The sequence below is a fragment of the Cetorhinus maximus genome, chromosome 9, assembly GCF_964194155.1.
Source record: "Cetorhinus maximus chromosome 9, sCetMax3.hap1.1, whole genome shotgun sequence".
NCBI classification, from domain to species: Eukaryota; Metazoa; Chordata; class Chondrichthyes; order Lamniformes; family Cetorhinidae; genus Cetorhinus; species Cetorhinus maximus.
Window position 1 is genome coordinate 71,646,556 of NC_135887.1, and position 24,580 is coordinate 71,671,135.

At 44.2% G+C, this 24,580-nt stretch overlaps 1 protein-coding gene and 1 pseudogene across 1 annotated transcript in view; one reads left to right on the forward strand and one right to left on the reverse strand.

The window, feature by feature from the left end:
* pdhx (pyruvate dehydrogenase complex component X) overlaps positions 1-24,580 on the forward strand; it is a 199,915-nt gene that overhangs the window by 79,204 nt on the left and 96,131 nt on the right. The window contains exon 5 of the mRNA XM_078548835.1: positions 22,461-22,629. Within this exon, the coding sequence (XP_078404961.1) occupies positions 22,461-22,629 (169 nt within the window). The remainder of the gene's footprint in view (positions 1-22,460; positions 22,630-24,580) is intronic.
* Positions 3,967-4,130, reverse strand: LOC144685116 (U11 spliceosomal RNA; annotated as a pseudogene).

Genomic DNA, 24,580 nt, shown 5'->3' on the forward strand with positions numbered 1-24,580 from the left:
TCCACGGTCGTTGACAGGGCCCTCAACCGTGTCCGGCCCATATCCCGCGCATCCTCCCTCACGCCTTCTCCTCCTTCCCAGAAACATGATAGGGTCCCCCTTGTCCTCACTTATCACCCCACCAGCCTCCGGATTCAAAGGATCATCCTCCGCCATTTCCGCCAACTCCAGCATGATGCCACCACCAAACACATCTTCCCTTCACCCCCCCTGACGGCATTCCGTAGGGATCGTTCCCTCCGGGACACCCTGGTCCACTCCTCCATCACCCCCTACTCCTCAACCCCCACTTATGGCACCTCCCCATGCCCACGCAGAAGATGCAACACCTGCCCCTTCACTTCCTCTCTCCTCACCGTCCAAGGGCCCAAACACTCCTTTCAAGTGAAGCAGCATTTCACTTGCATTTCCCCTAACTTAGTCTACTGCATTCGTTGCTCCCAATGCGGTCTCCTCTACATTGGAGAGACCAAACGCAAACTGGGCGACCGTTTTGCGGAACACCTGCGGTCTGTCTGCAAGAAAGACCCAAACCTCCCTGTCGCTTGCCATTTTCACAGTCCACCCTGTTCTCTTGCCCACATGTCTGTCCTTGGCTTGCTGCATTGTTCCAGTGAAGCCCAACGCAAACTGGAGGAACAGCACCTCATCTTCCGACTAGGCACTTTACAGCCTTCCGGGCTGAATATTGAATTCAACAACTTTAGATCTTAAACTCCCCCTCCCCCCATCCCCACCCCGTTTCTCCCCCCCCCCCCCCTTTTTTTTTCAATAATTTATATAGATTCTTCTATCCCCACCTATTTCCATTATTTTTAAATCTAAAACTAAAACCTTGTTAGTCTGTCCACCCCACTCCCACTAGAGCTGTACTTTGAGTATCCTGTCTTCCATTCTTAATTAGCACTTTTCTTAGACAAATATCACCACCTTCAACACCTCTTTGACCCTTTTGTCTGTGACATCTTTTGATTATCTGTTCCTATCACTGCTTATCTCCACAATCACCACACCCTCAACGTCTCTCTTCCCACCCCCCCCCAAACACCTTAAACCAGTTTATATTTCTCCCTTCTCCTAAATATGCTTCAGTTCTGCCGAAGGGCCATGAAGGCTCGAAACGTTAACTGATTTCTTCTCCGCCGATGCTGCCAGACCTGCTGAGTTTTTCCAGGTAATTCTGTTTTTGTTTTGGATTTCCAGCATCCGCAGTAGCTTTTAGCTTTTTTGTTTTTAGTTCTGCATCATTCATGACTTCCCAGATGCTGAAGCAGTCCATGTCCAAATGCAGCAAGACATGGACAATATCCAGGCTTGGGCTGACAAATGGCAAGTAGCATTCATGCTACACAGGTGCCAGGCAATGACTGTCTCCTACAAGAGAGAATCTAACCAATGAGCCTGGACATTCAATGGCATTACCATCGCTGAATCCCTCGCTATTAACAACCTGGGGGTTACCATTGACCAGAAACTGAACTGGACTAGCCATATAAATACTGTGACTGCAAGAGCAGGTCAGAGGCTAGGAATTCTGCAACGTGTAACTCACCTCCTGACTCCGCATAGCCTGTCCACCAACTACAAGGCACAAGTCAGGAGTGTGATGGAACACTCTCCATTTGCCTGGATGAGTGCTGCTCCAACAACACTCAAGAAGCTTAACAGAATCCAGGACAAAGCAGCCCATTTGATTGACACCCCATCCACAATCATTCACGTCCTCCACCACCGATGCACTGTGGCAGCAGTGTGCACCATCTACAAGATGCGCTGCAGGAACACACCAAGGCTCCTTAGGCAACACCTTCTAAACCCATGACTACTACCATCTTGAAGCAGAAGGGCAGCAGACATGTGGGAACACCACCTGGAAGTTGCCCTCCAAGCCACTCACCATTCCTGAACTCAAAATGTATCGCCGTACCTTCACTGTCACTGGGTCAAAATCTTGGAACTCCCTCCCTAACAGCACTGTGGGTGTACCTAGACCACAGGGACTGCAAGAAGGCAGCTCAGCACCACCTTCTCAAGGGCAACTAGGGATGGGCAATAAATGCTGGCCTAGCCAGTGACATCCATCTCCCAAGAAAGAATAAAAAAAGAATGGAAGAGATTCAGTTGGCAATCTGTTCATGGGCCTATGGCATTTCCACTTGCTAGCTGGCCGCAGAAGTAGGTGGGAGTCTTCCTGAGGTGACTGTCTTTCTGCCTCAGTCCACTTAGTACTGCCCAACAGCAGCTATTTATACAGCACTGCCCAGTTTGGTTTGAAAATGATGTTGGGTAAATTGAACAGTCCCCAGTCACATGCACACTTAGCCTGCACCTGTGGATGAAATGCAGGCAGCTTGCCCACCTAATGTTACCTTGTACAGGATACTTACATGCAGCCAGTGTTAAACATGCTGTTTATTGGCTGCACACATCTGCAGGGGGCCCAAAGTTGATACTTGCCCTATTTAAAGCTGACCTGCTCTGTTTAAAGCTAGCATCATTGGAGCTCTGCGCTGGGAGTCCTGTGTAGGTGACCTCATGGACACAACTCAAAAATAAATCCACAACAAAAAGGGACTGTCTCGGTTGTTACCTCCTTTCCTCTTCCTCCTCCTTGTGCTCTTGCTCCTCAGCTTCTCGTGATAGCTGGTGACAAGGGCTGTCCCATCGTGATGGCAAAGGTTGTGCAGCATGCAACAGACCATCTTGAAGCTTGACTGATTCTCAGTGAGTACTGCAGGGCTTCTAAGCGGTCCATGTTGTTTCAGCAGGCTGATGGTGTGCTCTGCCACATTTCTTGTGAAAGCATGGCTCTCACATTATGCATGAGTTGTGAATGAATTGACATCAGCACCTGACTGTTCTGCATAGTTTCAGTGGACCTTCACTGTGTGTGTACTTCTACCTGCACCGAAATGGTAATTGGTACTTCACAAATATGCGTGTGTGCCATGGATGCTATTTTGAAGCTCTAAGGGCACTCAGCCCCAGAAAATGGGCCCTCCCGAGGCTGATTTCTCACCTATATGGGGGCTTTGGACAATTGCAAACTATAAATTCAAAGTTTCAGCAGTTTACAGATACGCTCCAAACTCAGGGTGTTTTAGCTTGAGTGCACTTACTGTCACTTTTAATAATGTACCAGTTTTTACAGCATTCTGGAACAGAAAAATAATATACAGTTTCACAGTGGTATAACACTCCTATTATAGAGAGAAGAAAGGAATATTGTAATCTGAAATAGAAACTAGAATTACTGGAAATACAAAGCAAGTTGGTCAACACCTGAAAAAGAAAGATGGGTTAACATTTTGGATGTATTTTTTTCCTCAAAATTTCTAACTTATAATCTCCTACCCAAACTGCTATATGTTGTAATAAATACGGCATTGTTTCAGATTATGAAAGCCTATTGCAGTATATGACTGTCCAGTTACTTAAGTATGTTTTCCTTCATCCTGAATCCATTATATAGAACACTTTTTTTTTCCCTCCAAATACTGATGACTAGTCCGTCTCTGCAATTTGCCCTCTGGACATAAACCATTGTAAATTAAGTGGTCTGTAAAAAAAAAAATTCCACAAAAATCACAGTAAAACCATTGCTCTGTATTGAAAACATTGCTGTGATAAATTATCCAGACCTATATCAAAGGGCCAATTCATTTCTGTAATTAAGTGACTAGCCAGTACTTTGGAGAGTAGAGAGAGAGGAGAGGAAGTTTCAATGTGATAGATTGAAGGAATTACCTAATGTAAGGAATTTAATATGTTGCAGATTACAGAGCACTTATAGGATTGTAATTAATGCTTTGTGTAATGCAGTTTACCACAAGGAAAGTGAAGTCCCTTGCGAGATAGGATGGAGATCGACTCTATCATCCCGTGGTCCTTTATGTTTTGTGTTTGTTAAAGCACTTAAATAATGTCCTGTATTTGTTATTTCCATCCCAAGAGTTTTTTTTTGTTCAGAGCACCGTGACAAATGATCACCAGCAGCTCCAAGAAACAAAAATTGTGCTTCCGAAATCTCTTGATATCGATTCCGCATGGATAAACTCAAGCGCCTCATTCATGTGCTATGCACAGTTTGCACTATGTCCACAAGCTTAGCATACAATGAGAGGCTTTTCCATAGTCGTTTGACTTTATAAATACTGTCACCTGCATTAACCATTTATTCCAGCGCCTCTTCACCCATCGAAATGGTAAGGTGCCTTCTAAATGTATTAGAGTCCTGAAATATCGCTGCTTGTTTTGAAATTTTTACATGCCATCACTCTTCGAACTGATTCATGTTGATGGACAGTGCAGTTTGGATTAAATAGGATGAGTGGTTGAATAGGACTCTGTTTTAAAATCCTAATTCCATTAAGTGCAAATGTACTAAAGGCGGTTAAATTGCACCAGAATGATATGAGGAAAGTGTTTAGATAACAGAGGTCTGCAAAGACACCATGAAGAAGGCATTGTTCTACAACAGAACAGACTACTAACCAGAAATGACCAACCACTCCTGGTCAGGCCAGATTGTAGTATCAGCCCATTTGTGCTGTGCTTTCCACACTTGAACAGTAGGTGGCAAGACCATACCCTCAGAATTCCCATCTCCCAATTTGTAAAATCCTACTTTCCGGAATTACCAAAAATACTAGGAATGAAAATTCCCTCCTATTTAATCAGCCTTCTTCCTGAACTGAAAATGTGTTAGAAAATTAACTCTTTCATAAACTGAGCAGTTTCTTATTTCTAATCAGCCCAATTGGCAGACTGTCGTTTTCTTAATGGGCCTTGGGTTTAGTTATACCTGTTGGCCCGTCAGTATGGATAGGAAGAGAAATGTTCCTAACTAGGCTACACTCTCCTCTCAGGACTGAGGTTGAGATTTAAGCTGTGTCTTTTATCCTGAGTGGAATTTCTTCCCTGAAATCACGTACAGAATCTACTTTCTGTAAATAGAAAAATAGGCTCACAGGTTGACCATTTAACCCTTCAAGCCTATTCCACCATTCAATAAAATCATGGCTGACCGTGACCTAACTCCATAAACTCACATTTGCCTCATAACCCCTTAATACCTTTGGTTAGCAAAACTCTGAAAATTTCAGATTTAAAATTCATATTTGATCATACATCAATTGCCATTTGCAGAAGATAGTTCCAAACTTCTCCCATCCTTTGTGGTCTAAAAATGTTTCCCAATTTTCTTCCTGAGAGGTTGGGTTCTAATTTTTAGACTCTGCTACCTCGTCCTAGACTTCCCAACTAATGGAAATAATTTGACTCTATCTACCATATCTGTTCCCCTTAATAGTTTGAAAACTTTGCTCAAGTCACCCTTTAATCTTATAAATTCCAAGGAATACAATCCTAGTTTATGTAATCCCTCCTTGTAATGTAGCCCTTGGAGTCCAGGTATCATTCTAGTAAACCTGTGCTGCCCTATCTTTGAGGGTGCTGCCCTATCTTTGAGGATGCTGCCCTATCTTTGAGGGTGCTGCCCTATCTTTGAGGGTGCTGCCCTATCTTTGAGGGTGCTGCCCTATCTTTGAGGGTGCTGCCCTATCTTTGAGGGTGCTGCCCTATCTTTGAGGGTGCTGCCCTATCTTTGAGGGTGCTGCCCTATCTTTGAGGGTGCTGCCCTATCTTTTATTTACATATCTGGCTTTGTATTTCATCATCTAAATTGTTAACGAATACGATATGGTGAATAGTTGAGACCCCAACACAAATCCTCCTGAGATCTCACTCGTCCCATAAATTAAGCAAAGAGATAGTTCACTCGTATCCACTGATTTTCATCTCTGAAGGTTTTGGCTTCTGTATGTATTCGGTATTCTACAAGTTAACAAGGAGAAAAAAGGAACTTTCTACATGGGATATAGTGGGTGGATGGGTGGAGGGACAGTGCGGGGGAGGGTCGGTGATTGTAGTCATTCCTTTGCATCTACTAGGAATAGGAGCGATTTTTTTTGGAGAGCTGAAGTATTTTGTGTGTGATGAGGTAGTTATACCCAGTAAACTTAGAGGGAGCTGTAAGATTAGCCTTTGCAATTGCTGTGTATTTGAACAAAGCAGCTGTGACATACAGCTCCAATTGGACAGATTACCATGGTCAGTAACTAGACCAACGAAGCTTGTTTCAAGAAGCACAACCCTTGTCCCAGAGAACATGTTTTAAAAATTCTTAAGATTTTTCATTTTTCTGCATGGTTGTTAATTTAAATTTTCATTCTCCTGAAATATATCTATTGCGTACATAATTTAGTTTTATATAAATGCTCTGCTCACAATGACCAACTGCAGATTATTCCTTGTTACTTTACAGTCATATTCATCTTCCTTTCTGGCAATCTTCATTGCGCTAGTGACCTGAAGTATATCGGCAGCCAGTGTCTGAACGGAGATTTGCCAGTGGTAGAAAAACAGACCGAAATCTAGGGAGGTAACCCTGAAAAGTGTATCAGAGTATAATTTAAAGTTATTAGATTGCTGCCTCATGATCACTCCCTGGTATCCATTGTTTTCCATGAGATTAGGAAGAAGGGTGTATATTCTACTCTTTTCATTAATGCTTTGTAACTTAAAAATTGAAGTAATGCCTGAATGCTCACTAGATTCTTCATTCTCATTGAGTTTAATTTTGGGAGATACTATCCTTGGTGCCTCAGCTGATGACTTATTTGAGTCCTTCTTTTGCACACAAAAATAATCTTCTGGGGAAAAAGACAGTATTACTTTCAGAGGATTTCATAGAATATAAAGCACAGAAACAGGCCACTCAGTCCAACCAGTCCTTGCTGGTGTTTATGCTCCACTTGCGACACCTCTCATCTTTCCTCATCTAAATCTACCACCATAACCATCTATTTCCTTTTCCCTCAAATGTTTGTCTAGCTTCACCTTAAATGCATCTATGAATTAGATTTGCATGTAGTTTGAATGCTGTGTCAAGGCGTAGATAAAGAATGGACCGATCTTCACAACCTTTTAGAAAGCATTCTTCGAAAATTAAAGCAAAAATAACAGCCTTAAGGTGATTATAGGTCATAAAACTTCATATCCAGCCATTCATGCAACAGTGCAATTCTGTAACATTAATATGCTTTCTAATTTGTACACTGTTCTAGTGCAGAAACGGGGGAAGTTATAATGGGGAACAAAGAAATGGCAGAAGAATTGAACATACATTTTGGTTTTGTCTTCACAAAAGACGACGCAAATAATTTCCCAGAAATGTTAGGGAACCAAGAGCCTACTGAGAGGGAGGAATTGAAGAAAATCAGTATTAGTAAAAAAAAATGGTGCTAAGTGAAATTACTTGGGTTAAAGGCTGAAAAATCCTCAGGGCCTGATGATTTACATCCCAGAGTACTAAAGGAAGTCGCCCTGGAAATATTGGATGCATTGGTGGTCATCTTCCAAAATTCCATAGACTCTGGAGCAGTTCCTACAGATTGGAGGGTGACAAATGCAACCCCGCTATTTAAAAAAGGAGGGAGAGAAAAAACAGAGAATTACAGACCAGTTAGCCTAACATCAGTAGTGGGGAAAATACTAGAGTCCATTATAAAAGACATGGTAACAGAACACTTGGAAAGCATTAACGGGATTAGACAAAGTCAGCATGGGTTTATGAAAGGGAAACCATGCTTAACTAATCTACTGGAGTTTTTTTAGGATGTAATTAGTAGAATAGATAAGGGAGAACCAATGGATGTGGTGTATTTGGATTTCAAGAGGCTTTTGACATAAGAGGCTAGTGGGTAAAATTAAAGCACGTGGGATTGGGGGTAATATACTGGCATGGATTGAAAGTTGGTTGACAAACCGGAAACAGAGAGTGGGAATAAATGGATAAAAGCAAAATACAGCAGATGCTGGAAACCTGAAACAAAAACAAAATGCTGGAAAAACTCAGCAGGTCTAACAGCATCTGTGGAGAGAAAAAAAAATAGAGTTAACATTTCGAGTCCGTATGACTTCTTCAGACCTGCTGAGTTTTTCCAGCATTTTCTGTTTTTGTTGCTACTGTTGTTGTGGGAATGAATGGGTCTTTTTCCGGATGGCAGGCGGTGACTAGCTGTGTACCACAGGGATCAGTACTTGGGCCCCAGCTATTTACGATATATATAAATGACTTGGATGAGGAAACCAAATTTAATATTTCCAAGTTTGCTGATGATACAAAACTGGGTGGGGTTGTGAGGAGGATGCAAGGAGGCTTCAGGGTGATTTAAACCAAGTTGTGTGTGTGGGCAAACACGTGGCAGATGCAGCATAACGTGGATAAGTATGAAGTTATACGTTTCGGTGTGAAAAACAGAAAGTCGGTGTATTATTTAAATGGTGATATATTGGGAAATGTGGATGTACAAAGGAATCTGGCTGTTCTTGTACACCAGTCAATGAAGTAAATAGGCAGGCACAGCAAGCAATTAGGAAGGCAAATAGTATGTTAGTCTTCATTGTAAGAGGATTTGAGTTCAGAAGTTGGGATGTCTTACTGCAGTTATACAGGGCCTTGGTGAGACCACCTGGAATACTGCATGCAGTTCTGGTCTCCCTACCTAAGAATGGATATACTTGCCATGGAGGACGTGCAGCGAAGATTCACTAGGCTGATACCAGGGATGGCAGGACTGTCGTATGAGGAGAGATTGCGCCTGTATTCACTGGAGTTTAGAAGAATGCGAGGGGATCTGATTGAAACGTATAAAATTCTAACAGGGCTAGACAGACTGGATGTAGGGAGGATGTTTCCCCTGGTTGGGGAGTCTAGAACCAGGGGCCACAGTCTCAGGATATGGGGCAGGTCATTTAGGACTGAGATGAGGAAAAATTTCTTCACTCAGAAGGTGGTCAACCTGTGGAATTCTCTACTACAGAAGGTTGTAGCGCCTGGGTCACTGAGTATATTCAAGAAAGAAATTGATACATTTTTGGATATTAGGGGCATCAAGGGGTATGGAGAGAAAGTGGGAATATGGCGTTGAGATCGAGGATCAGCCATGATCATATTGAATGGCGGAGCGGGCTTGAAGGGCCAAATGGTCTACTCCTCCTAGTTTCTATATTATTATGTTTCTTGTAAAGGTTGAAGGTCATTTACTTTTGTTGAATAGCAATCAAGAACAGGAACACATGAGTGTTATTCCTTCCCCTCTGTAGCTCAGGGATTGAATTATTCTCACACTGCTATTCTAACTGAAGTCATCTAACTCATCAGAGACTGGGGGTCCCAACCTGGAACCTTCCTGCTCTGTATGGCACGATGCCACTCATGCAATACTTTTACCCATTGAGCTATTAGAACCTCATCTCACACCAACTATCAATTCAGGAGCTTTAGAATGGAGCATTTCATTAGCTACTGATAGACAGAAATGAACAGTTGTCCTCCATCAGTCCCAAAATCTTCCTGTTCCCCTTTGCCTGCTGGCTTCTATTATTTTTTAAAATCACAGTTCCTTTTAAGTATTTTCCCCACTATATCACACTCTAACATCAACAGTGTTCTAACCACAGCAGTGCATAGGAGGAATGCAGAACTCAACTTTCTCTTAATCTGTTAGATGGCGGTTTACTGTCCGATACTCAATTCCCTGCAATCCATGCTGTCATTCATTTCTTAGTGCATTTCTTGGTTCCCTATTACCCATGAAATCTTCCTAATTGACCTTGCTGACTCCATCCTCAACCTTTTCACTGATTCTTTGTGCCCGTCACATTTGTAAACTTCTGTCTATGCTGTCAGAATGGGACCATGGTGTAATAAATATTATTATACGTTTTATAGCAATCTCAAGTGGCCCAATACTTATACAATAGCTTAACCAGGTTTAACAATGTACCCCCTTTGACATGCTCGATGGGACCAGCTTATCTCTCACAACAAAAATCCCCTTTTCTTTTTTTTCCCCAATAATTTATATAGATTTTTCTTTTCCCACCTATTTCCATTACTTAAACCAGCTTATCTCTCTCTTATTTCCAAAACTAATTTGATCCACTACAGAATTTCATACAGTTCACACATACGTATGAGAGCGCCATTGTGTTTGTGGCATCTGTTTATTTTCCTTGATTGTAAGTATATACACAGTAATATATTATTTAGTCCCTTGAGATTCCTACATTAGAGAAACCTTTATTCAGAATAAAGGCTGATTATCTCTCTGATGGGTACAATTAGTTGGTATAGAAAATTTGCAAGAAAGCAAAAGATATTTATCAAGGACTCATTCATACTCAATCTCAAGTCATTGAGTGACTGACCCATTACAAGCTTTCTTGGTTTATGCATGTACATAACACTTATAATATTTCATTTTTGGACTTCATATTACTATTTAATTGTAAATTAATGCATTGGTCTGCAGATTAAATTAACCAATTGTTTTTCACTATTTTGAAGAGAGTTTGATATCATAGCTGCCGTTTGGCTCATTGTGCCTGTGCCAGCTCTCTAAAACAGCAAACCACTCCACTGCGCTTTCCCAAAGTCCTGCAGATATTTTCCTTTTTTAAGAAATTCAACTCCATTTTGAAAGTACTCTTGAGTCAGTCTCCACCACCCTTTCACTAAGTTGGAAAAAAAGCAACCCTCCTCTCCTCCCTAAATTCTTCTGCCAATTACCTTAAATTTATGCCTTCTGGTTACTGACCCATCTGCTATAGGAAACAGGTTTTCCCTAACTTAACTATCAAAACCCCTCATAAAATCCAGTAATCAGAATTACTTCAAGCAGGTAATTATTAACCTATGTGTAACACTGCAAGGACAGCATATAGAAAGATTCTGAATGTTATATCACAAGTTCTATGGGAAATGCTCCGATGCTATTGAAAGAGAAGGTAATTTTACAAAAAAAACCCACAATAGTTCGAGCATGCCTGGTTGTTTGACAGACAGTTGCGAGAATCTTTTTTTACAAAGCAAATGAAAACTGAGGCATAGTGGAACTGGCAGCAGAAATGTAACTAATGTCAAAACTCATCTGCTGTTAACAGGGAGCTTCCTGGTTTAGACTTGTAAGTGCACCGAATAGCAAGACAGCATAAGATTTTCAAACTTCCTTCACCTGAAAATGCCTGTTCCTTTCCTTCTGGACTCCCAATATTCCTTGATTCAGAAGGTGATTGTTGGTAATAAGCTCAGCTGCTGTGCCATCTGGCATCATGATACTAACTGATCTCCGGACGAATTTTTATACTCTCAGTACAGAACCCCGAAAGCTTAATTTATTATATATGGTATTTGAAAAAAAGACAAAATATATTCATAATGCATTATTGGGCTTTGAACAGTGATTGCAATCTTGAAGTTTCACTGATGCAATGATATCATCCAGTTGTCAGAAGTGTGTTAACTTTGTAACAGTTTCAGCCATCTGTTGTAAATGGTCTTCTGCAGTGAATGCCATTTGGGATGCTTTTGTTAGATGTCATTTTATCACAGTTCAGTACATTTGATTATTTATGCACTTCCTCATAAATGCAAATTCAACACTGTTTTCTGAATGTCTCTAGGAAATCTAAGTCTTGATTAGATAAAGAGTTTGCACTAGGATATGATAGGCGACCAAATTTGAGATCAGGGCACTCCATTACAAACCTACCAGCTATCGTTGCACATAAGAAATAGGAGCAGGAGTATGCCATTTGGCCCATCAAGTCTTCTCTGCTAGTTGGTAAGATCGTGGCTGATCTGATTGTGGCTGTAACTCCACTTCCCTGCCCCATAACGTTTGACTCCTTTGTAGATTAAAAAGCTATCCAACTCAGCCTTGAATATATTCAATGACCCAACCCCCACTGCTCTCTGAGGAAGAGAATTCCACAGATTAACGATCCTCTGAGAGAAGAAATTCATCCTCGTCTCCATCTTAAATGGGAGACCCCTTATTTTTAACCTGTGCTCCCTAGTTATGGCTTCCCCAATGAGAGGAAACATCCTCTTAGCATCTACCCTTTCAAGTCCCCTCAGAATCTTATTTTTTAATATATATTCATTCATGGGATGTGGGCATCACTGACTAGGCCAGCATTTATCCCCCATCCCTAATTACCTTTCAGAAGGTGGTGGTGAGCTGCCTTCTTGAACCGTTGCAGTCCATGTGGTGTAGGAATACCCACAGTGCTGTTAGGGAGGGAGTTCCAGGATTTTGACCCAACAACAGTGAAGGAACGGCGATATATTTCCAAGTCAGGATGGTGTGTGGCTTGGAGGGGAACTTCCAGATGGTGGTGTTCCCATCTATCTGCTGCCCTTGGCCTTCCAGATGGTAGTGGTCATGGGTTCGGAAGGTGTTGTCTAAATGTTGTCTGTGAGTTCCTGCAGTGCATCTTGTAGTTGGTACACACTGCTGCCTGTGCGTTTGTGGCGGAGGGAGTGAATGTTTGTGGATGGGGTGCTAATCAAGTGGGCTGCTTTGCCCTGGATGGTGTCAAGCTCCTCGAGTGTTGTGGGAGCTGCACTCATCCAGGCAAGTGCACAGTATTCCACCACACTCCTGACTTATGCCTTGTAGGTGGTGGATAGGCTTTGGGGAGTCAGGGGTGAGTTACTCGCTGCAGGAATCCTAGCTTCTGACCTGCTCTTGTAGCCCACAGCACTTATATGGCTAGCCCAGTTCAGTTTCTGGTCAAGGGTAACCCCCCAGGTGTTGAAAGTGCAGGATTCAGCGATGGTAATGCCATTAAATGTCAAGAAGTGATGGTTAAATTCTCTCTTGTTGGAGATGGTCATTGCCTGGCACTTGTGTGACATGAATGTTACTTGCCACTTGTCAACCCAAGCCTGGATATTGTCCAGGTCTTGCTGCATTTGGACATGGACTGCTTCAGTATCTGAGGGGTCACGAATGGTGCTGAACATTGTACAATCATCAGCGAACATCCCCACTTCTGACCTTATGATGGAAGGAAGGTCATTGATGAAGCAGCTGAAGCTGGTTGGGTCGAGGACACTACCCTGAGGAACTCCTGCAGTGATGTCCTGGAACTGAGATGATTTACCTCCAACAACCACAACCATCTTTCTTTGTGCTAGGTATGACTCCAACCAGCAGAGATTTCCCCCGATTCCCATTGATTCCAGCTTTGCTAGTGTCCCCTGATGCCACACTTGGCCGAAGCAGCCTTGATGTCAAGGGCAGTCACCCTCATCTCACCTCTGGTGTTCAGCTCTTTTGTCCATGTTTGAACCAAGACTGTATTGAGGTCAGGAGCTGAGTGGCCCTGGCGGGTCCCAAACTGAGCATAAGTGAGCAGGTTATTGCTAAGTAGCTTGATAGCACTGTAGATAACCCCCTTCCATCACTTTGCTGATGATGGAGAGTAGACTGATGGCACGGTAATTGGCCAGGTTGGATTTGCCCTGCTTTTTGTGTACAGGACAGCCTGGGTAATTTCCCACACTGCTGGGTAGATGCCAGTGTTGTAGCTGTACTGAAACAGCTTGGTTAGGGGCACGACAAGTTCTGACTTCATCCCTGCCTCAGCTCATCTGCTGCTGAAACCCTCAATCATACCTTTGAATCCTCTAGACTTGGATGTTCCGATGCACTCCTGGACACCTCCCACATTCTACCTTCTGTAAGCCTGGGGTCATCCAAAACTCTGCTCTCAGTGACCTAACTTGCACCAAGTCCCAATCACCCTGTTCTCGCTGATCTGCATTGGTCCCCATTTGAGCAACATTTCGATTCTAAAATTCTCATCCTGGTTTTCAAATCCCTCGATGGCCTTGCCCTGTCCTATCCCTAATCTCCTCCAGGCCTACAACACTTAGATATTTTGGCACTCCTCTGAATCTGATTTCTTGAACATCCCTGATTTTAATAGCTGCACCATCGGTGGCTGTGCCTTCATCTGCAAGGACCCTAAGCTCTGGAATTCCCTCCCTAAGCCTCTCAGCTTCTCTATCTCACTTTCCTCCTTTAAAGCTCTCTCTTTAAAACCCACCAAAGTTTTTGGTTATTTGCTCCAATGTCCTATGTGTCATATTTTGTACAATAATGTTTCTGTGAAGCATCTTGGGAAGTTTTAAGTTAAAAGTGCTACACAAATATATGTTGTTTAGATTGTACAGTTTCTTATTTTAAAACAGCTCAATACCTATATACAGAAAGTAAGTTTTGAAAGTAATTTCAGGGAAGAGCTTTAAACAGCTGAAACATTACTTCCACTTCTTTGTATTCCAGTCCCTTTAGGATGAAAGCAAACATTCCACTACCTTCCAAATTATTTTCAGGTACCTGTTCACTAGTTTTTAGTCATTTGTGTACATGAATCACTAAAGCTCTCTGCCCATCCACAGTTTCTAGCTCATCACCATTCAGAAAATACTCTGGTCTACCATTTTTCCATGTTTAATTCTAACTGCCACCTTTTTTGCTATCAATTAACCCCTCGATCCTGCTTAGCCATTCAATACGATCCTGGCTGATTTCCTGCCTCAACTCCACTTTCCCACCTGTTCCCAGTATCCTTGATTCCCTGAGATCAAAAATCATTAGCCACTTATCTTGACACTATGCACCCCTCCTGTGTTCTAGATTCCCCAGCCAGGGGAAACCACCAGTCAATGACTACCCTGCTAAGCCCCTTCAGAATCTTGTATCATTTTTCTAAGCTGCAGAGACTGTAGCCTAATTTACTCTGTGTCTCATCAAAGGATAGCATTCTTATCCCAGGAATAAATTGAGCAAAGATTCACTCCACTGCTTCTAAGGCAAGTATATCCTTCCCTAAATATGGAGACCAGAATTGCACACAGTACTCAAGGTGTGGTCTCACCAAAACATTATACAATTGTAGAAAAACTTGCTTATTCTTGTACTCCAATACCCTTGTAATAAAGGGCTACATGCCATTTGCCTTTCTAAATGCTTGCTGTACCTATATGCTAACTTTCTATGTTCCTTGCACACCAAGTCCCTCTAACCATCAACATTTATAAATTTCAAGCCTTTCAAAAAATATCCTGCTTTTCTATTCCTACCACCTCACACTTCCCAACATTATACTCCATTTACCACCTGTTGCCCACTCACTTAAACTGTATATATTCTTTTTGCGCCTCTTTGTGTCGTCCTCACAGCTTATATTCCCACCTAGATTTACATTATCAGCAAACTTAGATACTTTACTCAGCCTGCTCCTCAAAGCCTATCTCTGCGGGAAGACTTCCTACCATTGCCTGCAGAACTGACCCAGTATCTGTGTACCAACTTAATCTTGCAGTATCAGCACCAGCTCGGAAGAGAACTTTACACTTCGAGTTTTCAGTCAGCTGAAATCAAGCTCCTACCTGAAAGAACTCCTCATTGGACTCTGACTCTGGACTCTAAAAAGCAGACTAGTTTTGAAAATGAACCATATTCTTCTCAATAGTGAGGGGAGTAACTGATTAATTATTGCCAACATTTAAGCAGATGAATGAACAGTCACCTACTTCTGAAATTTAATTTGCTTTCAGTACCTTAATGCAATGAAAATCATTCTTAATATCTAATAATCTAGATAATTTGAATAGTAAAATAACCTTTCAGAGCAGCAGTAATTTTGAACATCACCTAGATACCGGACTTTAGCCACTTAACTGATCTGCATATTGAATGCCCTGTCTGAATTTTGTGAATAACATACCTGCCTGGGCACAGTATTTGTTCTCAGCACATCTTTGTGTATTGGCTCTTCCTTGAAACAAATTTGACTCATTTAAAGATACAGTCACCTAAAGCTAATTTTCAAATATTTTCTCCCATCTCCCAACGATGTATCTTATACGTCTCAGCCATCTGACCTCTGAATCAAAAGGTTGCAATTCACACCATTTACGGAACTGAACACACACTAGCACTTCAGCGCAGCGCTGAGGGCATGCTAAATTGTTTAAGGTGCCGTACTCATGGAGGAAACATTAAACTGTGGCCCCGTTTGCCCACTCAGATTACTGTAAAAGCGCCCATTGCACTGTTTGAAGACATGCATAAAGACCTCCTGGCCAGCATTCCTCCCTCAACCATTTATCTATTTTGCTGTTTGTAGGCACTTGCTATATGCAGATTGGCATCTATGTTTGACTAGGGAACAGTCACTGCATTTTAAAAGTAATCCTTTGTGAAGCATTACCATTATTCTAAGGATGTATAAGGTACTAGGTAAGCTGAAATTATTTCTGGAATCTGTATACTGTAATAGTGCAATAAAATGAAATGAATCTCTACTTATTGAGGACAACCTTGTGGAAAAGCAGATCATTATTGAGGAAGGCTGTAAAAGGCAGTTAATATTGAACAGCAATAGTGAATGCTGTTTAAATGATAGTGGGGAATTAGATCTAAAGTTAGATCTCATGCCATCAGCAAAGTATAGGCAAAAATCCATTAATTGAATTCATTTTAAAATGTTTTGTGATCTGCTAGTTTTGTAGAGGAAGAGGGCGTGTGCAATGTGCTAAGATTGTAGGTTGCTAACTTATAAACAGTTTTTATAGAGTAGTTAAAAATAATTTGCTATTATATAACAACTTGTGATGACATGTACCTACTTCCTCTGTGTTAAGTTTCTCTGTAAAGAGCTAAGCTTGGTATTTGTACCATAAAGACTGTGTTGTTTGATCAGCAAAATAAATTTTAGCATTTTTAATTGAGCACTACATCTTGATTATAAGATCCTGTACTGCAGAAAGCACTGTGGGTGTACCTACACCACATGGACTGCAGTGGTTCAAAAAGGCAGCTCACCACCACCTTCTCAAGGGCAACTAGGGATGGGTAATAAAGGCTGCCACAGCCAGCGAAGCCCACATCCCGTGAATGAATAAAAAAAATGACCTAGACTTACTTGCAGTACTATTTCTATTTTTGTATATGCTCATAATAAAAAATGGTATTTTATTCAAGAAACATGTTCACAGCCTGAAGGCTGAACTGCAGTGTGACTTGCATTGAAAAATTCATATAATGTTACATTAAGTAATGTAACAATTAAGCGGTAACAAAAATAAACAAATTCAGCAGATAACAGAGAAGTGGTGTACAGTATATTAAAAGAAGTGTAATGTTAAATTAAAATTATATTTAAATTACAAACCATTACACCATTCCTACATTGCAGGCACTGAAGCACATGTAAATTTCTTCATTTAAGTGCTTCATTGAGGACCCAAACCATGTGAGTAATAGGGTTATATCAGTACCTTTGCATTCTGCATCTTAACAGGGTTGAATTTAGTGGAACTTCTGCATGCCTTGATTGCTCTGGACATGCTGGGGGTAACCAACTCTGAAATTGGGTAGATTGCAGAAAGGATTTTCCAAATATTAACTGTTCTTGTTTGTAAGGTTTTGAGTTTTGTGACATGAAGGACATTGTCATACAACTGATATTTTGAGGGCCAAAGAGCAATCTCAGCGCATGCTTCTGTATTTTTTCAGTCTGGGTCGTTTATGCGTGTGTGTGGTCAAGGTGCCAGACAAGCACAGTGTATTCAAATGACGATATAGTCAGTGTAGCTCAATAGACGTCATGGACAGGGAATCTGAAAGGGATGAGGGATCTGAGAATGAACATCGTTCATTTTTTTACTTAGCATATTGTCCATTTGCCATCCTACTTCAAGTCAGCTTGAATGTGTATACCCAGGAATGCCAAGGCTTTCACCTCTGACAGGGTGTAATTGCCTGACTTTATGCCAAGGGGCATATGCTCATGTCTACTGAAGTCTGCTGACATGATGTTACATCTACTAGCATTTAACTCCATACTGATTTCTCCACGCCATTCTTTGAGGGCCTCATGAGTTCCCTGAACCTTACTGACCACAGTCCGTGGCCTAGACTGTCATATCGTCCACATATATTTCCAGTATTTGAGGTCAGAAGAAGAGAGAACATCATTCATGAAGATAAAAAATAAAACTTCACGGCACCCTGGGGCGAACTCCATCATCTCGACCAAAACTGTACTAAAATTATGTTCATTTTACGTATTATATATGTGAACATAAAAAATAAGAGCAGGAGTAGACCATACAGCCATCTAGCCTGTTCCACCTTCAACCTCTTTGTCTACCCTTCAGAATCTTGTATGTTCAGTGAGATCACTTCTCATTCTCCTAAACACCAGAGTACAGACCCGGCTTACTCAGCCTCTCATCATTAGACAACCTCATCTCAGGAACCAATCTAGTGAACCTACACTATAATGCCTCAAAGGCAAGTGTGTACATCCTTAGATATGGAGACCAAAACTATACACAGTACTGCAAAGCTTCCTTATATTTATACTCCAATCCCCTTCCAATAAAGGCCAACATGCCATTTGCCTTACTAATTGCTTGCTGTACATACAGTGATGACCTATGTTCAGCTTTTTGTCCAGTTTAACTCTATTACGCAGCAGAGCACCTTGTAAATGTGCCTTCTCTGTTCTCCCCACCCCCCTCACCAGCTGCAGCACTCCTTGTGCTTGCCAGCCACACAGCTGTCAAATGTTAACTTCCCTCCTGTTGGTACTGTTTCCGGATCAAGGGTCACCAGGTCAGCTACAATATTCCTTACTGTCTTGAGTAAAACCACAGTCTGCTCCATGCACTGTTCATAAGACCAAATTCTATCTTTTTCTTTCTGATTACACTGTGATCCTCCCACACATCCAATATGCATGCTAAAATAACTTGAAGAGCATTTTTAAGAGAGATTTATATCCACAATTTTTGACCTCATTAGGAGCTTTCATGTGGATAGAGGTCACAGTTATGTACTAGAGCACTGATGGTATGCCTGTACGTGAATCAAATAAAATCCTATCAACCATCTTGATAGAGAGTCTAAATGAATCAGAGATTCTGGTCACCTCTCTCTTATCTCAGCACATGTTATAGAGCTATACCTGTTGAATTCAGTGAGCTATCTTTGTTTGGGTAGATATTATTTTAACTCAGTGGTCAAATGGTGTAGGAGTTCCAATATGCTCTGAAACATAGGCCCAGAAGTTCTGCAGGGGGTGGGAGGTGGGTGGATGGGTCGTACCCCAGAATATGCGCTGGGTGCCCTCCACCTCACCCCACCCCACCTAGACATCCCCTTGCAAGCATCATGACCACGGATCTTGGCCCCGAATTACTTACAGACATATTGAACTTTTAAGTAAAATGTGTTTTTTTGAAGAAAGGACATACAAGCAAAATGTGGCTGGGACTGTAAAGTAACCACTTGCTGGAAAATGCCTATGTAGATTACACTGAACCAACTAGTCCAGAGAGAACAGAATGTCACCTAAAAAGGTATCCAGGCCTACTTCACACACAGACACTTCAAAGGAAGAGATGCAAAGCAAAAACTGAACTGTAATCTCCTGTGGTTGCGGGGATAATGGAGGCTGATTACCATCTCAGCGGAAACCATCTCCTGTTGGGTTATATTCCAGACTGGACATGAACTGAGCTGAAAGAAAGTTTCTGGGCGAAAGACATGTTTGTTTTTTCCCTTCCAGGAATACACAAGAAAAGGGGTTAAAAGCCAACTCCAACCCTGGTCTCTGTGTGCTAGCTTTGGTGTTCTGTTCTGGTGCTAGTATCTGCTGTAACGATCACAGCTGAGGAACATCAACTAGGCATACCCTGCGCTTGCAGGTAAAACAATTTCTCCTCTCTCTGATTGCTAGAAGCAAGTCACAAGTCAGCAAAGCCACAGTCGAAAATGAAACAGGCCAATTTCTTTCAGCTAATCTGCCAAAACAAGAATCTCCAAACCAACTGCCCAAGCTCCAAAGTCAGCTCTATCAGAATCTTCCAGTTTAAGGGCAGCAACGTTTCATCATTCACTCCTCACGGGCAAGCCCAAAGGGTGATTTGTATAGCTTTATAAAATTTTTATTTCTGCACTCACTTCTCATTTTTAATCTGTGTGCATGTGTGTTGTGTTTTTTTTCTCTCGTTTTAGTACTTAATAAACTCACTCTTTCTTTAACTCAAGAAAGCCTGGTTAGATTGGTTCCCAGTTCAATCCTCCTCACCTGGGAGCATAACAATTTGGGGTATCTCGTCTGGGATCATAATAAATTGGGGAACCTTGTCCAGGAATCAGTCGTATCACAAGGACTACACGGGAATTGCCCGGGATGTTTAAACTTCTGATGGGCAATTGCCCTGTACCTAGAACAATCCGATGCTGTTTTAAATCAGAGACTTTGGATGGTTCTGAAAGTCTTAGCAGAAGTTACCCAGGAAACGTTAGAAGGATTAAAACCACTTGTAACCCCTGAGTGACTATAGTACCACACCCCCACTGGACTCTCCTGACTACCCCCACCCGGCCCTCAACATCCTCCCCAACCTCTGACATCCCTCCACCCCCAACTACCTCTCCAGCACCCCCGACTACTACTCCACCCCCCCCTGACTATCCCCCACCCCTGACCACCCTCCTGCCCCCCCTCCACCCCTCTATTACCCCTTGACCCTCCCCCGACCACACTCTTTCCCCCCCGCCCCCCACCAACCACCCTAACCTTACCTTACACACTTACCTTCTCCCTGGCTTCTCAAAGTGGCTGGGGCCTTTAAACTTACCTTGTTTATGGCAGCCAGTGCTGTAAAATTGAGGCATGGCTTCACTTCCCCCGCGCTGCTGCCCTGCCCTGGAAGGAGTTGGGAACCATCTACATTGCACATTTCTCACCTGGCCTGAAATGGAAGATTGAGTGGGAAATGGTGTAAGAAAAAAGGAGCAGAGTGGCAATCCAACAGTGGTTGTCACTCCTCAGAAGTTCTGGCACATTAAGAATTGCCAAAGAATATTCCATGACATTTAAAAAATTTTAGAGGTAATTGATTTTTTTAAAAGCCTATCGAAGAACATTGTAGTGAACTTTGAAGAAATGTTGTGTCTGACATTGTAACTTGGACTGATTTGGTCATTGTTGAGGCAGGCTAAACATAAATTTAGGAAGTTTCCATTTTTATTTTACTTTGTTTGCTAAAGGAGGGTGTGAGAAATGAATGTCCCTCCATATTATGTCTCTTTGTTTCTCCTCCCTTGCTTTTGTCTGCCCAGCTTCTTATTACAACTCTACTTACATGTATTATTCCAGATTTTGTTTGCTCACAATTGAAATACAAGCCATAACAGTTAAGACTTGAAAAATGGATTTGGAGGATGTTTTTAAATGAATCTCCATTCACCAAGTGGTGTGATATGTTTTTAAAAGTCCACATTAAGGAAGTGTTTTGTTTTTCTTTCTGTCTTTTGATTGTTTTAAATTGAATATTCTGAGTTTTGAAGAGTGTGGGTGGCATTGAAGCAGTTTTGGAGCAAGCAATGTGAGCGAGCGGAGTTAACCTGTAAACTTCAAGTTGATAGCCCATTGGGCTGACAACCATCTTCACTGACACCAGTCTAACTTGCTCATACCCTGAAGGCTTGCTGCTCTTCACTAAAACCTGTACCTTAAACTTGGCTGTAATGGAAGCATAACCCCTTGCCTTAACTGACTGTACTCTTCTGAGTTTGAAAAACCGAATACACCTTGAAGATGTTGCCTTCCTTCATTAGCATTGCTGACATTACACTTCTATCAGCAGGCTTACCAGTTTAATAGTGAATCTCTGGAAGAATAGTACCGCCCTGCTGGGGCTGCAGTTTTCAGTGAGCAGACTGCAGCTGTGTTTTTCCTGCCCACGAGCAACCTGATTCCACTTCACAGTCTGACCAGGACACAGCCTTGCGTGCACTATGGCGCCTGTCACTCCAACTGATCTGACCGAAGTCTGTAATACCCAAGCTGGAGCAATGCTGGAACTGTTAACTGGTTCTTTTAGAGTGAACTTCAGAGCAGTGATGGTACAATGTAGCCTCAAAAAAACTGAAACCTGCCACTCCTTTCAATCCTGTACTCGTATATTGCCCTTGGGGCTAAATTGATGCTAAATTAGAAAAACTGTTGGGAGAGAAGAGGCAGAGTGCAGCATTAATATAAATTAACTGTTATGATAGCCTACCTCTGGGTAATGAAGAATATCAAACAGCAGTTATATCACAGTTTCTGCTTTAAAAAGCCCTCAAGGCACATCAGAGATGTAACCAGCAAAAAGGACACTAAATTGAAAAGGAGGATGCTGAAGAGATGATAAAAGAAACTTGGTCAAACATTTAGTTTCAAAGGAGATCTTAAAGAAGGAGAAGTGGTGGGGGAATTCCAGGGTGTGGAAAGTAAAACAAATAGACTGCAGGAGTGTACCTTTCCTGCTCCCCTTATCTGACAGTGGCCACAACAGCCCATTGACTGAGATTTCAGAAATTTAAACATAGTTTAGGTGCACATTGCTGTTGTACTGGTGATAACTGCAGCGATCATTCAGAAAGGATATATAATGAAAAATATAAAAGACATCTTTTAACATTTAAAGAAGTAACTTGCACTCTGACACCAAAGGCCTTGATATTTTACAGGGATGCTCTGAATATGTTGAAGCAAAAAGATACTGTGACATTACCCAGGACAACAGCCAGTGCCCCTGTGCAGCCCCCTGTGAAGAGTACTCAAGCAGCATCAAGCACCCCTGGATATCCCAGACCCTCTTCACCACCAATCTCCATTCCAGGACAGGCATTAGCTCCGGTGAGTTTTTCTGAATCAAAACTGATAGAATAGAATGGAAGAAAATATGTTTCATAAGAGCACCATTTGCCCTGTATGAGTCTCTCGGCCCTTCTCTCACTCTCTCGCCACCTGCCCCTCCCTCTCTCTTGCCCCCTCTCCCTCCCTCTCTCAGCCCCTCCCTCCCTCTCTCTCTCACCCCCTCTCTCTATTTCTCTCTCGCCATCGTCTCCCCCCCCTCCCACTCTGTCTCGCCCCCTCCCTCCTTCTCTGTCTCGCGCCCCCCCACCCCGTCTAGCCCCCCCACCCCTCTGTCTCGCCCCCACCCTCTCTCTGTGTCACCCCCCCTCTCTCTCTGTCTTGCACCCCTCTTCTCTCTTTTTCACCCCCATTTTATCTCTCAGCCCCATTCTCTCATTGTGTAACCCCGCCACCCCGGCCCTCGTTCCTGTGATTTGCCCCTAGCCCTCTCTCCTGTGACCCCCTCGACTTTACCATGCGTGACCTCCCCGCCAGCCTCCCTCCTGTGACCCCTACCCCCAGCCCACTCTTGTGACATCCACCACCACTCATGATCCCCCTGCCTCTTCTTGCGACCCCGACCTCCCTTTCTTCCGGTCCCGCCCCGCTCTCCCGTGGCCGACCCCTCCCCTCTCCCTCGTGGCCTGCCCTGCCCCTCTCCCTCACACCCCTGCCACACCCATCTCTCTCGTGCCCTGCCACACCCTCGCAGCCCACCCTGCCCCGATCTCTCACGGCCGGATCCGCCCTGCGCTCTCGCACGGCTGGAACAGCCTGACAGTCTCACGCAGCGGGAAAATCCCATCTCCTCTCGTGCGTGATGGGCCGCGCCTCAACCCACCCTCTGGTGGCAGGCCCTGCCCTGCCCTTTTGCCGCCGGCCCTGCCCTTTCGCCGCCGGCCCCACCCCGCCCTGGCGCCGCCGGCCCCGCCCCACCCTCTCGCCACCAGCCCCGCCCCGCCCTCTAGCCGCCGGCCCTGCCCCGCCGTCCTCACCGCCGGCCCTGCCCCGCCGTCCTCGCCGCCGGCCCTGCCCCGCCGTCCTCGCCGCCGGCCCTGCCCCGCCGTCCTCGCCGCCGGCCCTGCCCCCCCGTCCTCGCCGCCGGCCCTGCCCCGCCGGCCCCGCCCCGCCGTCCTCGCCGCCGGCCCCGCCCCGCTGTCCTCGCCGCCGGCCCCGCCCCGCCGTCCTCGCCGCCGGCCCCGCCCCGCCGTCCTCGCCGCCGGCCCCGCCCCGCCGTCCTCGCCGCCAGCCCCGCCCCGCCGTCCTCGCCGCCGGCCCCTCGCCGCCGGCCCCGCCGTCCTCGCCGCCGGCCCCGCCCCGCCGTCCTCGCCGCCGGCCCCGCCCCGCCGTCCTCGCCGCCGACCCCGCCCCGCCGTCCTCGCCGCCGGCCCCGCCCCGCCGTCCTCGCCGCCGGCCCCGCCCCGTCGTCCTCGCCGCCGGCCCCGCCCCACGCTCTCTTTGTCGGCCCTGCCCCATTGACTCGTGCCCAGCCCTGCCCCCTGGCGGCTGGTCCTGGGGCGCTGTATTGCGGCCGACCCCACCCTGCTTGCTCTCTCTGGCCCCGCCCCACTGTTTCACTCCAGCCCTGGCCCCCTCCACTCTCTCGCCGCCGGCCCTGTCCTGCCCTGCCCCACTCTCTCGCCGCCGGCCCTGTCCTGCCCTGCCCCACCCTCTCACTGCCGGCCCTGCCCTGCCCTGTCCTGCCCTGTCCCACTCTCTCGCCGCCAGCCCCACTCTCAGGCCCTCACCCATTCCTCTAAAATTAAGTTTGTCCTCATTTGTTGGACACGCTCATGATTTGTGGTCTGCCTCCTCCAATTAAGTTCGAGGTGTACAACTTGGAAACTTTATATATCCACCTCATCTGAATTATTGTACCGTTGCTCCATGCCGTAGAATGGCACCCGCATTGCTTTCTACTTGAGTCTGCTACTTGTGGCCCTTGTATGCA